We start from the raw sequence: 16,604 nt of genomic DNA, 5'->3' as shown, positions 1-16,604 counted from the left end.
CCTTAGGGAACTTAAGGGCTTACCTGCGGGTGGGTCCCTCGATTCATCGTGAGATAAGATTCAGATCAGACACCACTTCTTCTTCTTACCGTCTGGGTACTCTGGACTTCGTTTGGGCCTCGACTTCGTCCCCCTTTCAGTCTGCTGCATCGTCTGTGCCTGTGCACCATACAGGATTCTTCCAAGGCCTTTCGGCATCAGACACCTGAAGGAATCTCCCTTGGAGGGAAGGAGTCCTTCCCCTGCATTCACAGGCACCGCAACTAAGTCGCCAAGTCTGCTGATCCTGAGCTTCTCTGGACTCCGTAAGGTTCTGCAACATAGGTGGTGGTTCTCCACTGCTCCCCAGGCCTGCCCTGTCCTCTCACAAAGTTTGAGGCCTGTATCCCTCGTGGGGATTGCAGTAACCGAACCCCTGTGAACCGCGTCAACATGCAGTTGCAACAGCTTGTTGGCTTCCTTCCAAGAAACTCTTCGGGCTCAAAGTAGCCCCAACCTCGAGCACCTCCACTGACCAGAATCTTCAGCCACACCACATCATTGTGCATCATGGCCTGCATCTTTTGGTGAGCTGCTTGAGGTCCTCTCGCAACTCCAGTGCCTCTGGCCTGTGGGTCCATTTGAAGGTTTCTTTTGGGCTCCCCTGATTGCTCGTAGCCTGCCCAGACTCCCCTGCTTGTGGTGGGTCCCCTGGACCTTGCTGGTCCCGATGTTGTACCTTCTTTGATTTCTGCATTGGTTGCATTTGCCAAGGCTTGTTGATGCTCACTCCGGACACCGACCCCTCAACATCCGACGTGGGGTAGCTTGTGCATGACTGCTGGTCTTCCTCGGCATCGCCTGGTCTTCACAGCTGTAGAGTCCAGGTCCTCGTCAACTCTCCTGCAACTTCCGACATTGGTGGGCATTTGTCTTCCAGATCTCCTGGTCACTCCTGAGTGACATAGACTCTGTCCCCTCTGCTTGCAGATACCTCTTAACTAGAATCCACCTTCAGATTTTGCCGGATAGTTTCTTCTTCGTCAGCAGCTGCACTTTTCTGAAGTCATCCATGTGAGTTCGATTACGTTTTCCGACACCACTTCACACCTATGCACCCGGCTTCCCTGGTGTAGGTACTATAGGTACTAGGGTAACCACGGGTGGGGTGGATCTCCAACGTTCTATCTTCCATGGGGTTTTTTCAGGGTCCACCCTTAAAATTCCAACTGCGCCTTACACATAGAGTTGTACGGAGCATGCAGTCGTGTTCCCACACTGCACACTATCTCCGTGGGGTTCCTAGTCGCTCACCTTGGGTGGTTCCTTGGGTCCCCAGCACTTCTACGTCCTTTCAACATTGTCTTGACCCGAGTCATGGTTCTTATTCCACTTTCTTAGTATATGGTTTGGTCCCCTCCCTGGGGCCCACTGTGTATTCTGTGCTATTTACTGTGTTTCTTTGCAAAGTATTGTGTGCATTGTGTTTATCTCCAGGTAGGAGATATCTAGACGCGTTGGAGAGTATTATATAATAAATGCATATTTTTATAAATACCTTTTTTTTTTTGTGAAATATATTTTTATTGCAGGAATCAGCAAACTGTTACATATATGACCAGCATCAGAAATCCACTGAAATCAAGTAACTGCATCCTGCCCACCCCCCGCAGCACGTTTTCATACATAATCATTCAGCCCACAGTCCAAAGGTCGGGCGACAAAATCCAGTGGGGGCTCAGCAGGAGAGCAAGGCTGGTCCGGATGATCCACTATCCGTCATCTGCTTTTCTAAACAAGCCCCAAAACCCAAAGAAAAAAGTCACACCCACAAAACACTAAATTACAAAGAAATCCCTCCCCCACCCAACCCCGCCATCAGTGTATGGTAGCAGCCGCAATAGGATTCGTGAGAGGACCCAAGATGAGCGTATCAGAAACAGAAAAAGCAATCGCCTATCGGGACTCAGGGCGCGCTGCAATCTCACTATCAGAGTCGCTGGGGGCGCAATAGTCTCTGAGGGCCTGCACTAGTGTCTCCCATTCTAGCGCTGCCTCCTGTGCTTTTTCGTTACGCTGTCTCCCAGCCAGTTGGTATCTCAGCGTGCTTTCTCCCGCCGCCCACTTCAAGAGTTCGCTATGCCACCTGCTCCCAGTCGGACCAGCTCGTGCCTTCCAGTTCCTGGTCACCTCTCGTTTGGCCAAGAGAAGCCCTAAGTCAATAAATTTGCTGGAAATTTTGTTTTTGGGGGTATGTGGAAACCAATGCAAAAGACCCACCGCCGCATCGACCGATAGGGGTCTCCCCGTCACCTCCGTCAGGGTCTTCTCCACTTCCACCCAGTAGGAGGACAAACCCGGGCAGGCCCACAACATATGGAGGAGGTCCGCCTCCGGCGCCGGGCATCTGGGGCAGGTTGCCGAGCCCGTGGCGAAGTACTGTTGGATTTTCGCCGGGGTCAGGTATGCCCGATGGAGTATGTAATAGTGGACCAACTGAAAACGGGCGTGGCGCGTCCCCTTCCAGGCTCGCCGCACGAGCTGAGACCAGGTCGCGTCCGGGATTTCCTTGCCTATGTCTGCCTCCCAGCGGGCCTTCAGGGTCGTAAGGGGGGTCAGCCCTTCATCGATCAATCTACCGTAGAGGCAGGTGACCGCCTTCACCGTGCCCGCAGACATCATGACGTATTGTCACACCGGAGACGTAGGAGGTTCCTCCTGTCCGCCTTTCCAATGCGCCTGGATCGCACGGACCAGGGCCGAGTGCAACAGGAAGTCTCCGCGGGGAATCTCGAAGCGGTCAATGAGCTCCTGAAAGGGCAAGAGTACCCCAGCCTCATAAAGATCCCCCACCAACTGCAAACCCGTGTCCTCCCAGTCCGCCAATCGTGACCAATCACCGCCATGGGGCAAGGCCGTCAACATCCCCAATGGTATTTCAGGCGCATATGGTATCCGCAATTGGCCCCGGGCGTGAGCCCGGTTCCAACACTGGCGAATGGTCTTTTCCTCCAGCGTCAGGTCCTGCAAGGTCAAACGTTGGCGTAGAGCTATGAAGGATAGGACATGCCTGGCCATCCCTACACCTCTCCTGTCCTCCGGGCCTCGGAATTCCCTGGCAATCTCCTGGGTGAGGGTCTGGAGCTGCGCTGCCAGATAGTATTTCTCAAAATCCGGCACCGCGAGTCCACCCTCGGCTTTCGGCCTCATCAGGGTCTTAAGGGCCACTCTACGGCGGCCCGAGCCCCAGAGGAATCCGACTATCATCGACCGTAGGAGCCTAAATGTGGCTGGCGGGATCCAAACTGGTAGCGCCCGGAAATAGTACAGCAGCCGGGGAAGAGCCACCATTTTGAGAAGAGCGACCCGCCCCGCCAACGAAAGCGGTAGCGTAGCCCAGAAGTCCATATTCCCCCGTAGAGCTCGAATGCATCTGGTAATGTTTCCGTCCAGGAGGTCAGATGGATCATGATAGATGTACACTCCCAGGTACCTGAAGCAGTCAGGTTCCCATCTAAGCTCTCTATTGAGGACTGGACTAGGGGTGCCTCTGCGAACCGGGAAAAGGCATGTCTTGGCCCAATTCACTCGTAGGCCCGATACCTCCCCAAACGCCGTGAGCGCCGTCTCAGCTCCATGTAGGGCCTCGACTGGGTCCTCAAGGAAGAGCAACAGGTCGTCGGCATATAACGAAACGTGGTGCGGGCCCGAAGGTGTCCAGAAACCATTGTAATGCGCCCCCGATCGGAGTAGCAATGCGAGGGGCTCCACCGCCAGCGCGAAGAGAAGTGGGAATAACGAACAGCCCTGTCTCGTGCCTCTTTCTACCGGGTACTGCGAGGAAATTAACGGACCCGCCCGTGCCCTGGCCGATACGGAGGTATATAAGACCGCGGTCCACCTGATGAAGCCCTCGCCGAGGCCGAACCGCCGCAACACAGTGTGTAGGTAGTCCCATTCGAGGCTATCAAACGCCTTCTCTAAGTCCACCGAGAGGACCACCGGGCACGGAGCATCCACTAGCGGTTCACCCAGCAAGCGGAACAACCTACGGATGTTCATTGTCGTGTTGCGCTTGGGGATGAACCCAGCCTGGTCCACATGCACCAGGGAGGCCATGTGACCCAGCAGTCTCGAGGCCAAGATGCTGCTCAGAATCTTATAATCGACCGTCAGCATCGATAAGGGCCGGTAGGACGCCGGATCGGTTGAGTCCCGCCCCGGCTTGAGGAGGGGAACCACCAGGGCCTCGCGCATCGAGCCAGGAAGTCGGCCAAGCCTCTTCGCCTCTCTATAAACAATCACCAGTCTCGGAGCCAGGAGGTCGGCATAGGCCGCGTAAAATTCGACAGGAAGACCGTCTAGACCTGGGGTCTTATTCCGCGCCATCTTTTTAATGGCGCTGCGGATCTCCCCCAGTTCAATATCGGACCCCAGGGCTTTCGCCACGTCAGGCTCCACCACTGGGAGTTCTAGGGGCCTTAGATAGTCCTCGAGAAGGTCAGGGTCTTTGGCAGCACGACTGCGATATAACTGGTCATAGTAGTGCCGGTAGCAGCCTAAAATCTCCGGTTGAGTGTGCACCATGGTCCCGTTCGCCATGCGCATGGACGTCGTCAGTGAAGTCTGGCGCGTAGGGTTAGCCAGCCATGCCAGCAATGCGCTCGATCTATCCCCTTCTGCAAGGGACCGAACCGTATAGGCCTTGTAGTCGAAGCAGCGCAGCCGCTCGACCTCAGCCGCCACGGCCTCCTTCGCCTCCGCCGTGCGTCCCTGGAGTTCAGGGTGCCCGGGGCGGCGGAGTTCCAACTCACGAAGCCTCCGATCAGCCACGTCCAAGTCATCGAGGATAACCCGCCTCATACCTACCTTCTTGGTGATGCAATAACCCCTCACCACCACCTTAAAAGCGTCCCATTCCAGTGCTCTCGAGCTCGCAGAGCCCCCGTTGGACGCGAAATACTCCTCGATCTTATCGCCTAAGTCCGCTCTGAATACAGTGTCCTCGAGGATCTCAGGGCGTAACTTCCAGGTGGGCACCGCCGGCGCCCCCGGAAACCAGCGAAGGGCTAGCAGGAGGGGGTTATGGTCCGAAATGGTCCTAGTCAAGTATTCGGAATGGATGGCCGCTGAAGCCAGTTCAGTCGAGCCAAGAAACCCGTCCAGCCGAACGTGCAACTCGTGAAGGCCCGAAAAGTAGGAGTAATCTCTAGCGTCGGGGTGTTGTGCTCTCCAAATATCCGTCAGACCCCACCGTGTCTGCCAGTCCCTACGGCCTTTGGCCACACGGCGGACCGGGGAATCAGGGAGGGGCGGGTGCGAACGATCGGTCTCCACATCCACTACTGAATTGAAGTCCCCACCGAGCAGGAGGGGCCCCGTGAAAATTTTTATAAATACCTTGTATGGGTCTTTTCACTTAATCTATACTATAATGTTGCATTCTGGTCTATCTGGGAGTCCACCTGACTCCGACGGTGGGTAAGCTGTTCGCGGCCAACTTCCCGCCCCTCCTGGCGAAGACCCGGGCGGAATTGGAGAGGTGGAAACCTAAATTCCTGTCCTGGTTGGGTAGGGTGCATGCGATTAAAATGGTCCTTCTCCCCAAGTATTTGTATCTGTTCCAGGCCTTGCCTATTCCGCTGGATAGCGCTTACTTTCGGCAACTCAGAACGCTGGTCTTGAAATTTGTCTGGCAAGGGGGCCGAGCGCGGCTGTCCTTCGCGGTTCTACGCCGACCCCGGTCGGAAGGTGGGGTGGGTCTCCCGGACCTGCGCCTCTATTACAAGGCCGCCCAACTGAGGGTCATGGTGGAGTGGTCGCAGCAGTTCTCTGACAAACACTGGCTGCATATGGACCGGAGCGTGGCGGGCCGGTCCATCTGGGATTTAGCCTGGAAACCAAAGAAAGATCGCCCCGTGAATGCTTATATCAGTACCCCCACGGGCACTACGCTGAAGGTTTGGGACACCTTGGCTGGCGATGAGCGATGGACGACCTTTCCGTCTCCGTTCACACCTTTGCATTTCAACCCGGCCTTCCCGCCGGCGCTTACCGAGGGGCCCTTTGACGCATGGAGGGAAGGTGGATGCAAGGCGCTGCTTCACTTGTTTCACGGGTCTGACCCGTTGACCTTTACTAATTGCATGCGGGACTATCAGGTGCCGCAAACTGCTAGATATAGGCATGTCCAATTGCTACATTGGGCCACGTCGCCGGGAGTGCTGGAGGCAGCCACGAGGCCTCCTTCGAAATTTGAGGCTTTTCTGCTAAGGACGTCCTCCATGAAGGGAGCCATCTCCTTCCTATATCAGCTGCTGCTTCAATCTGAGTTGTCACCTAGGCCACGTTATATGGAGCAGTGGGAGGAGATGGTGGGGAGGGATATCGCCGACACCGAATGGTCAGCGCTGTGGAGAGATATGAACCAATTCAATCACTCGATCCACTTACGGGAGGCTCACTTAAAAACTCTCACACAGTGGTATATGGTTCCGACTCGGCTCCATCGTATCTACCCGGCTATCTCAGACAAGTGCTGGAGGGGCTGCGGCCTTCTGGGGGACTTCCGCCACATTTGGTGGGATTGCCCAATAATCAGGCCGTTCTGGGATGAAATTCTTTCCCATATCAAGGATATCCTGCGATACCCTATTGAGAACTCCTTAGCCTTTGTGCTCCTGGGCCTACGGGACCCCGGTCTTGAGCACCAGACGCGCGCGGATAAGAAAATCCTATGGCTGTGCCTGGGAGCAGCCAAGCTTACGCTGGCGGCGGCTTGGAAACGGAAGGAGGCTCCGGCGATTTCCCTTTGGCACGCGAGGCTGTGGAGACTTCTGAGCTTGGAAAGAATGGCGGACATCTTCCTCGGTAATTACAAGAACTTTAAGCACGTGTGGGGCCCCTTGGTAACCTTCCTATCTACTGGCCTACCCTCAGCGGTCTGCCCAGCGTCATTGAGATCCTTACATCTCTTCCAACTTTAGTGTGCCTGGTGTATGAATGTGGTATGATTGTGTCGCCGTCACGGGGGGAGGGGAGGGGGGGTTGGGGAGTTGTATTTTTTCATTTCTTTTTCAGTGTTGCAACCGGGGTACCTAATTTCAGCGGATGGTGCATTTTTGTGCTCTTGGGATTGCTCGAAGACCTGCTTGAAGGAACAATTTGATTTCGCGAGACTCCTACATGGCATTTCTTATGGTTTTTCTTTTCTATAGGTGCTCGGACTCATTGACTGATCTCTCTCTTAGCGTTGTGGCATTACCACCGTCTTAAATTGCTTCGTTTCCCACTGTGTGGGAACATGTGTGACGCCCCGGTGCAGCTTAATGTGTTTTCTTTCCCTTTTTGTTACTTGCAAAATAAAAATTTTACAAAAAAAAAAGATTGCATTCTGGTAAAACAAGCTGCTTTACACTCCTGGACTAAGCCTGAAGGCTGCTCTTCACAGGTACCACTTAGAGAACTTTCTAAGGTTGTCTAAGACCTCTTAAATCACCATAAGGGTTGTCTGGACTGGTGCAAGGTGCCCACTTGCATTAGTGGTCATCATATACCAGGCCAGCTTCTCACACCAGGTGTCGGGGAGTGAAATGTGGAGCTTTTTGAGTGATACAGGCAGTCTTGTAGCTGGCCCTCGCTTCAGTTGGCAGCCAGCGGAGGATGATGATGTAATTTCTTTTGGCCCATTAAACAAACCGTGCTGCCAAGTGTAGAATCGATTTCAAGGGGGTGAGATTGATTTTGGGTAGACTAGTCAGGAGAGAGTTACAGTAGTCTGTTCTGGATATTACCAGTGTATAAGCAGTAGATTTAAGAACTTTTTCTGGGATGTAACAGCATATTCCCTACAGAAGACGTAGTTGATAGGAGAGGGTTTTTGGTCATGGTGCTTATTTGAGAATGTAGGTTGAGTCTTTTGTCTAGCATGACTCCTAGTGACTTGGCACTGCCAATTATGGTGTGTTTATTGCTGAGGCTGTTGTGTGAGTCCATCCAGGATTGCAGCAGAGATGATATTTTTAAAGGGGAGATATAGAGCAATTCCGTTTTGGAAGGAGTTAGCTGTAGGTGATGAGAGGTCATCCAACCAGGAACAGAGTTTAGGATGGCGGTGGGCAGCGAGATATCACTTGGTAAGTAGACCTTTTAGATACCGCTGTGAGTTGTCTGCATATTGGTGGCAGAAGATCCTTGGCTTCTTGAGAAGGACTCGGAGTGGCTCATTGTATAGGTTGAATGGGATTCGGGCAAGCATGGACCCTTGGTGGACCTCTTGGCCCACCATAATCGCTGAGATGAGATGGTCATTAATTTTAACTCTCTGCGACCTGCTCATGAGGAATAAAGCAAACCATTTCAGGACCATGCCATCAATGCCCATGTCACTTGTTGAGGGTGTATTGAAGCGTGCAGTGGTTGACAGAGTCAAGGGCAGTGAGCAAAGTGACTGAGATGCAGAAATTATGCAGCATCATTCTAAAGTATTGATTGATTGTTTGGCAACTGCTCTCTTGTAAAGCATTCTTATGCCTTCAGACCATGGCCATTCAGTATAAAATTGTAAAAATAATGCAGTAACTAGCACTGGCAAAGCCAATAGGTCTCACCTGTGGGAGAGCTATTGGCTTTTCCATTGTCTTTTAGCTATGATGCACACAAGCATGGCTAAACATTTAGTAGTGTATCACAGATGAAATTGGATTAGAAAGGCATAGGGGGGAGTAGTGTAGGTTGGAATGGCATAGAGTGATGAACAGTAGAGAGAGGGGTGTAGAGTGAAATGACATAGAGGGTTGTAGAGAGTCATTGTGAGGAACGGCGTAGAGTGGCAATAAGTGGAATGGAGTGGTGTAGCGGGGTATGCAGTGGTGTGTATAGTAGTGTAGAAGGGATTGGCATAGAGTGAGGTAGAGCAGCATTTTGTGGGGAAGGGTGGGTTGGGTGATGTATAGTAGTGCAGTTGTGGATGTAAGTTAAGTGTTAATATAGCTAGGAAATAGGATAAAAGCATAATCAAGTTGCTGTATGCCTGTGTTAAACATAGGAAAGTACATTGCACTCCCAGGAATAATACCAAAACGCTTATAAAATGAAAAAAGAAATTGTGTGTTTTAAAAAGAGGAGAAAGACCACATGTACTCTGCTCATGCTTCAGTGAGGAGCTAACACAAGAAAGGAAGGAGAGCATACAGGAGTATCGAAAGATTGCAAATAAGAGTGAAAATGAAAACCACTAATAATATGCTGTGGTCTGGTTGTAAGCCCACTGAATTGTAAACAATATGCCTCACAACACACCACATTCGCGGTTTAGGCGAGACCTCAAAAATGGTGAAAGAGTGATGGAGATTTGCTAGAGGGGTAGAAGAGGTGGGAGGGGTATAATAAGGTACATTATGAGAGGAAAAGTTGGTAAGGAATTCGGATTAAAACCTGGTATGAGGCATATTTTTGTTTATTTATTTTATTTTATTTGTAAAGTTTTATATAGCGATGGCTAGACCCGGAAGTATCAGAGCGCTTTACATGAGTATCAGCGAGTTACAGGTTACATAGTTACATCAATTAAATCAATGAATCACAGAGGGAGGAGGAGGGTGAGGGAAGGAAACACAACGGGGAAACGAAGAAAACTGTCAGATGACCGGCTAGGTAGGTGCAGCCGAGGGGGTGATCTCCATCCAGCTTTGGGGAGGCCTCGTGGGAGAAGTGCAAACGCTGGTCACATCTGTGTATGGCCGAGCTTTTAGTGGCAAGCCTTGCACGTGGTTATGGTATGATGAGGTGGGAATATGCCTAGATATGTTGTACAGAACCTAGTTGCAAAGTATAAGACATTGTTTAGTGTACGAAAGACTGATTGAGGTCCACTGGTTAGCTATTCCAGTCCTGTCTACCTGGTACTAGCCAGTTAGTGTTTCGTTCGTTTGTGCCGAATGGGCTGTGAGACCTGTTTAGTGTAGGTTGGTTATTCACTTTCTCTTACGGTGGGGGTAACCTCAGGGGTGTAACAGACACCGCGGTGTGGGGAGGGCAAAAGGGGACAGACTTCTATACATTAAGTGGGGGCTCAGCTTATCAGCTCGAGTGTATGGGTATTGCCAGAAGACCCCCACCATCCCTTGCGCGGAGGGGGTGGGGGTGTTAAGGTGTCCTTGCGCCACTGGTACCGGCGTCTGTACTGCATGTCCAGCAGACATGAGTCAGGCCGAGACTGAGAAGAAAGGTCTGGGCAGTGGGCAGTGAGGAAGCCGCATGTACGGCATGTTCAGCTCCGGGGGTGACTCAACTAGGACTCATTTCTCTCCTGATTGAAGAACTCGAGTTTTGTGTGTTTTCAGTACGTCTTCTCTAAAAAAACAGGCTTTGTTTCTCAGAGCCTCACTTCCTTATGACAGGACTCCCTTTCCTGCCCGCCTCGCTCTGTCTCTGGAAGCCCGACTCCCACTGGCAAAACAGCCTGTTCCTCTGGGCAGAGCCCGCAGAGGTACAGCAGGCCGGGGGCCAGGGACAGGAACAGGACGGGATGTACCAGGAGGTGCGGTGACGGGGAGGGACGAAGCCGACGGGAGGGGGAGCCGCGCGGCCGCGAGACGAGTCACAAAAAAGGAGGTGCGACGGTAGGAAGGGTGGGACAGAGGGAGGGGGGAGGGGCTTACCAGAGGAAGGAGCCGAAGAGATGGGAGGGACAGAGGAAGGGTGGGAGTGGAAGGAGTGCGCCTGAAGTGGGAGCACAGAACAAGGCTTCCCCACTCTGGAGAAAGTGCGGTGCCACGGCGGACATGGCCCTCTACCTGTCACTGATGAGGAGGCAGCGGCTGCGTCAGAGGCCGAAGAGGCTGAGGAGGTGAGAGCCACGGGGGCAGGAGGAGGGAGGCTCGAATATCACGGGGGCGAAGAGAATGCCACAGACTTGAGAAGTGACATGTAGTTAAGAGACCCATGGGGTCGACATTACAGTGACTGCGAGAGTGGGAGGTAGGAGTAAAGTTGAAGCCCCCGGAGTTGGCAGCAGAAAAGGGGAGGAGCCGGAGTGACTGGGCTATGGGTGATTGGGGAAGTACAAAGAAGAGGTGTACGGGCGCGGACCCTGGTATAAGGGCCCGGGCAGAGGCATTCAGCGAGAGCCTGTGATAGCGGGGACACTAGAAGTGATGGGATCCTGAGAGACGGACAGGGAAAGGGGTAGCCTGCCATAACAAGAAAAGGATGGGCAAATGTGGCCCTTGGGGCCCGGGTGCAGGGGAAGACTGAAGGCAGTGGTCGTAGGAGAGTGGCGTTGGAAACCCAAAGCAAGTCAGGGAGTCTCTCGAGCAGTGGTAGAGACAGGGCTTTAAGTGGGCCGGGTCTTGCCGGTGCTCAGCACCAGCATTTCTAAAAGCAGGTGCTGAAATTGGTCTCTATCGGGCTCTCCATTTTTGCCCTCACCCTCAGGGGGAAAAAAATATCTTAACTCTAGCAGAACCACCCATCACTGCCTTTGAGGTAACTTCAAAGAGACTCGTTTTAGTTCTTTTAGTCTCATCATTTCAGAACGGAACTATTTTCAATATTATATGCAACAAAGCCATAGTTGTTGCTTATGTATCCTCCTGCAACTGAACTAACAGCCATTGACAAAGCCAATCACCCTAGCTTGTTGTAGGTAATCTTACTTTTTGTATTGTATATCTAGATTCCAATACCGAAACAGCAAAATGCCAGTCAGGTGGCACACTGTGCTAAGCACAGATGTTTAGCTTATGCGCTTTAAGCCACACCCTTAACTGCATCGGCCACGCCCCTTTGAGAGACCCTCCAGTTTTTCATACCACTTAAAGCCCTGGGTAGAGATGTGTGAGGGCAGCTTCTGGGGGGAGGGGTGCAGTGCTTGAGGTCAGATTAGGGATGCAAACTGAAGTGCAGTCTGGGGTGTCGCAGTGAATGAGGGGCGCTGAGACGGGAGACATGGGGTAGTGAGTAGAGGTGGCAGGAGGGAAGGAGAAGGAAGCCTGGGGTCACCAGGCTAAAGAGAGGCCAGGGTAGCAGTTCTAAGGGTAAGTAGGTTGGAAATGATGGTGCACGCAGGCTAGGAAGTAAGGATGTGGGGTAGCAGGGCGAAGAGGTGGTGATGGACCTGCCGCTGGGGTAGGGGAGGAGGTAACTGATGTGAGCTTTGTACATGCCAGAGTCCAAAGGGGTTGTTGGGCCTGCAGCGCATGCTGGTAGCATTACTTTATTTTCCCTATTTAACGATTACCAGTACTTCTTCATGGGCTGTGTTCTGGTGCCCGCTACCACTGCGTTACTTCCTGTGAGCCTGACTCCTTCCGTGCCAGGGGTTCACCTTCCCACATCCTTGCTGAGGCCTCTTGCCTGGTCTGTGTGTCTCTGACCCGAGCTGCCTGTGTGTGTGCCTCAGTTCCCTCTGGATCTCCTGTTCTCTAGCACACCGGGCAGTGCTTAATTTGTGAAAAAAAAAAAAAGAAGTGCAGGTGCTGAAAATTTTGCCAACAAGGCCCCAGCTCACTTCTTCCTCCGGTGAGCTCCACTTTCAACACTCTCACGGCCTCAGTCTCTATCTTCTAACCTTGATCTGTTGTCTGTCCCCATAGTCTTTGTTCTAAGAGTCTATCCTCTCACCTCTCTAATTGTTTTCTATCATCTTTGTCACACCTGGTGTGATACCATATTCCCTGTATTTCTGATTTGCCCTCTATTCATTCTAGCCCTGCCCTTTTTCCTCTTCACTTTTATCCATGCTCTGCTCTCTCTCCCCTCGATCTTGGCTCTTTACTATCACTCTTCTAGCAGTGATTAGCTGTGTCTCAGTTTTATAATTTGTCTGCTATTTTTCCTCTGTCCTCTACATCCTTTCATTCTATCTTCTCTTTTAATGTTCTCTTCTTCACATCATGGCTGCTTTCTCTTCGTATCTGATTTGCTCTCCTTTTCTTCTACTTAGCTATATCTTATCTCCCTCCTCTCCTGTTGTTTCTTTCTTCTCTTTACTCCTGCGCTCTCTCTCATCTACAACACTGCTGCTGCCTGTGACCCCTGTCGTCAGCCTGTACATGTCCCCGCAATTTTGAACTCTGCGATTTCCTATTGTCATTCCTAAAGAAGTGGAATATGGCGTGTTTTACTTTCTTACCTACACAGAGTGCATAAACAAAATGTACACCAAATGAAAATGTTTTTTTTGCATGTATCAATCAGTGCGGTATGACTGGGTTTATTACGGAACAGACGGCAGCTCGCGCACAGCAGGTGATATCATTGCTAGTGCTGCCTGTAATTAGTAGGTCCAGGGATGGCGACGGCATCGGCATCCACTGCTCAGCTTGCTGTGACCCTGCCTGCTACAGCACAGGGATTGTCCCCAGCCGTAATGCTGCCAATGCCGATAAGTATGGCTGTGATGCCTACTGGACTCACAAACGCTCAGCAATTATCATGCTGCTGTGCAGCGCACCGATTCTACAGATGACGTCATGTCGCCCAAAAGCTGTGTTGGTCCACAGCCGCATAGAGCACGTTGAGGAGAACAGCAATGCAAGGCTGCAGGATATGCTACTCTAGCTACGCAGCAAGTGGAAAGTCCACACTTACTTTAATTTATTCTTCCTCAAGAGCCCTTACTCCCAAGTTCCAAATGCGCTCTTGCAGCTTCCTTGCCTCAACTCCGTCATAAGCCAGCCCCCAGCCATAATTATCCAATGGGAGGCTTATGCTCAGGCATTGGCAGGATGCAGCCGACTCTGGGAATAGAATTGAAGCCATAGTTTGTCAATGACTTCTTTCGATATGTGATCGGCGTGATGCCATCATCACTAACGTGTTTATAGAAAGAACAATGGTTTTGGGTGGCCTCAAAAGGTCCTAGTAGAGTAGAGTATAACTTATAATTTTAGAATCAATCCTGGGAGCAAGTTTTTTTGTAAGGTAGCGTACACATAAAAAACTTTATTTACGTTTTTTTGTTTCAATTATATTTTTCAGGTGCTCACACATGTGACAAAGTGCTTATAGTGACTAGGTGAAAATATTTAAAAAAATAAAACTATATACAAGGTGTCACAAACAAGGGTAATCCCCAAAGAAATATATACAGTAGGGTAGGGGAGTTTCCTTGAATGGGTCATCACTAACGTGGACAGGCGTATGCTGGCCTGTCTATGAAAATTTACCAGCCAGTCACCATGCAATGTATGTTGTTCTTTTGATTTCAAATTTGAACAATTAATATTGAGACCACCACCTTCAGGATCAGAAATTGTAGCCCTGACCCTGTGAAAGAAGTACCGGTGCTGAGCACCTGAAAGCACCTGCTCAAATTAAGCACTTACTTCCCCGAGGACAGTGGTAGACCATGGAGGGCAGCCCCTCTTGCCAGGTTCTTAGTGTTCTGATCTTCAGTTCTTTTAACGTGTGAGATGGTGGATGAATGAATGGATGGATGTACACTACAAAACAGCAATATACATTGGAAGTGAGCCAAATAGGAGTACAGCCAATCTGTAGATGGCTAGACGGTACGATATTGGCAGAAGAGTAAAATGGCAATGTTTTCCTGATAGACACCAATAGAAAAGGTAAAACAATCAGTCCTGTCATTTCCAGAGAGTCCGTCTGTGTCATGCGTGCTTTCCTAGTTAGGGTATCTCCATAACAGGTGCTTTCTCCTTTGTAGTTCTGTGTAGCTAGGGTAGGGCGACCAGGCAAACCGGAATTGCCCAGAGTGTCCTGATTTTTTTCACCAGCTGTCCCGGCCGATATCAGGAAATGTAGCTTCTGTCCCGGTTTTTAGAGAGGGACGACTGAAAACAGCAGGAGGTGCTTTTTAATGTTTTACAAAGAATGGAAAGTTATCAGTTGTTTCAAGAAAGCAATTTAATTATCAGGCAAGCTACTGGGTTTAAAAAATTTCTTTTTATTATGTTCTAACTGCCTGTTCTGTAGTTCTCCGCTGAGGAACGCTGTCATTCTGTCCACTCGCTTGAAGTAAAATTGTAGTCCTTCTTCTATTTCCTTGAAATGTCCCGGTTTTTGGCTTTAAAATTCTGGTCACCCTAAGCCAGGGCCGACACACACTTCATGTAATACAGGAAGCTGCCAGCAGAAAGGTGCCACCAGATTCACCTAGGAATTTCAAGGGTGTCAATATTTACATGGCAAAGAGCAGCAAAACATCATGTTTGTCTATATCGGCAAAAACACTCCACCTTTCCTGAATGCAGTTATTCTCGAGAATGACATTTGGCATATTCCAGGTCTCCTTACTGTTACTGAACATCAAAGACATTAATGCATTTTCCTTTTTGTGCCTTGTAAAGATGCATGAAGTCTGGACTCGCCTTTTGGGTTGGCTTGATGCTCAGTGGGGGCTGTCTGAGAAGCCTGCTCTTTTGTGAGTGACTGCAACCCTTACTGCTTTATAGGTGTTCACTCTGTGCCTCTCATGGAGGCGCCTGTCCTAGTTGTCCTCTTTCTTTCACATATTTGACGGGCCCTTTTGCACTCTTGTTTTCTGGTTACCTTATAATCCTTGTGAGACTTCCCCCAAAATCTGCAAATATATTTTAGTGTCCTCCACCCCAACCCCACTACCTCCTCCACCTCACAGTTGCATATAGCAGCTTGGTTTAGGATGGCAAATTTAGGCTCTGCTCTCACCTGGCTCCGTGGCTGCCCACCTAGCAAGGTAAGAGACTTTGGAGGAGGAATATATTTCTTTAAAAATATATTTTTATTGGTAGTATGCATGTACGGATCAATGTACAGACATCCTATTTCAAGCTTCAGTGCAATATATTGTTGCCCGGCTATAACAGCTTGGCGCAGTTCCCAACACGTGGAATGCTGCCCGTAGGAAGTGTCATACAGGAGTAAGTTTTACAGTATAACTTTGGCCATATTACTGATACAACATTCTGGGGACCCTTTATATCCCACCATCTCAATGGCTCACTTGCAGTTGCGTCCCGTGATCACATTACTACTTATTTGATTTGCGTTTTCTGAACAAAAACAAAACAAAGCCTACAAACATCTATCGCTATTGGACAGCTTCTGCCGGAGTGGACGTCCCTCGGGGGGAGGCATATTTATCAACGTGTTGCTATGCCCTCGCGCCACACAATGGTGACGCAACACTAAAGTAAGATTTATCAAGCCGCACAAGGCCACCTGCATGGCTTGATAAATCTGGAGCAACAGAGAGCAAATCTGTGTGTTGTGCTACTTTGTCCCAGGGCGGCGGTCCATGGGTAGAGCATGGGTGTTCCCATGCATTCACACATGGGTTTTGGCACATTTCCAGATTTACAAACATTGGTAAACCTGGGAATGTGTCACAATGCTACACCTTCCCAGGGGTGTAACAATAAGGAAGAATATCTTTATTTATCCTCGTTGTTAGAACTTAAAAAGGGGAAAAGGCCTCTGATGTTTGTTTTTGGTGCACAAAAACAATCCTGCCTACACCACAGGCATCCTTGCATCACGGCGCAAGGGTGCCTGCTTTGGCGCACGGTAAGGACATGAGAGCACTGTATAATGTTAAATACTGCACATTCCTGCCCTTTCATGCAGCACAGTGTAGCAAGGTGGATTGCTTTGCTGCGCTGCGTAGAAAGTTTGAT

General features: G+C 50.4%; 1 protein-coding gene across 6 annotated transcripts in view; it reads left to right on the top strand.

Moving 5' to 3' along the window:
- HIF3A (hypoxia inducible factor 3 subunit alpha) overlaps positions 1–16,604 on the top strand; it is a 388,900-nt gene that overhangs the window by 327,971 nt on the left and 44,325 nt on the right. For 4 of the 6 annotated variants that reach the window (XM_086938416.1, XM_086938410.1, XM_086938415.1 and 1 more), the window contains exon 1: positions 10,669–10,828. The exons of the other annotated variants lie outside the window; for them this stretch is intronic. In XM_086938416.1, coding sequence (XP_086794542.1) covers positions 10,764–10,828 — 65 coding nt within the window. In that variant the 5' untranslated portion in view covers positions 10,669–10,763. Of the gene's footprint in view, positions 1–10,668; positions 10,829–16,604 lie in introns of those variants that run through there. 6 annotated transcript variants of the gene reach the window in all.

Source organism: Lissotriton vulgaris, chromosome 9, assembly GCF_964263255.1.
Source record: "Lissotriton vulgaris chromosome 9, aLisVul1.2, whole genome shotgun sequence".
Taxonomy (NCBI): domain Eukaryota; kingdom Metazoa; phylum Chordata; class Amphibia; order Caudata; family Salamandridae; genus Lissotriton; species Lissotriton vulgaris.
The sequence above is the reverse complement of the archived record's forward strand: the minus strand, read 5'-3'. Positions and strand labels throughout refer to the sequence as shown.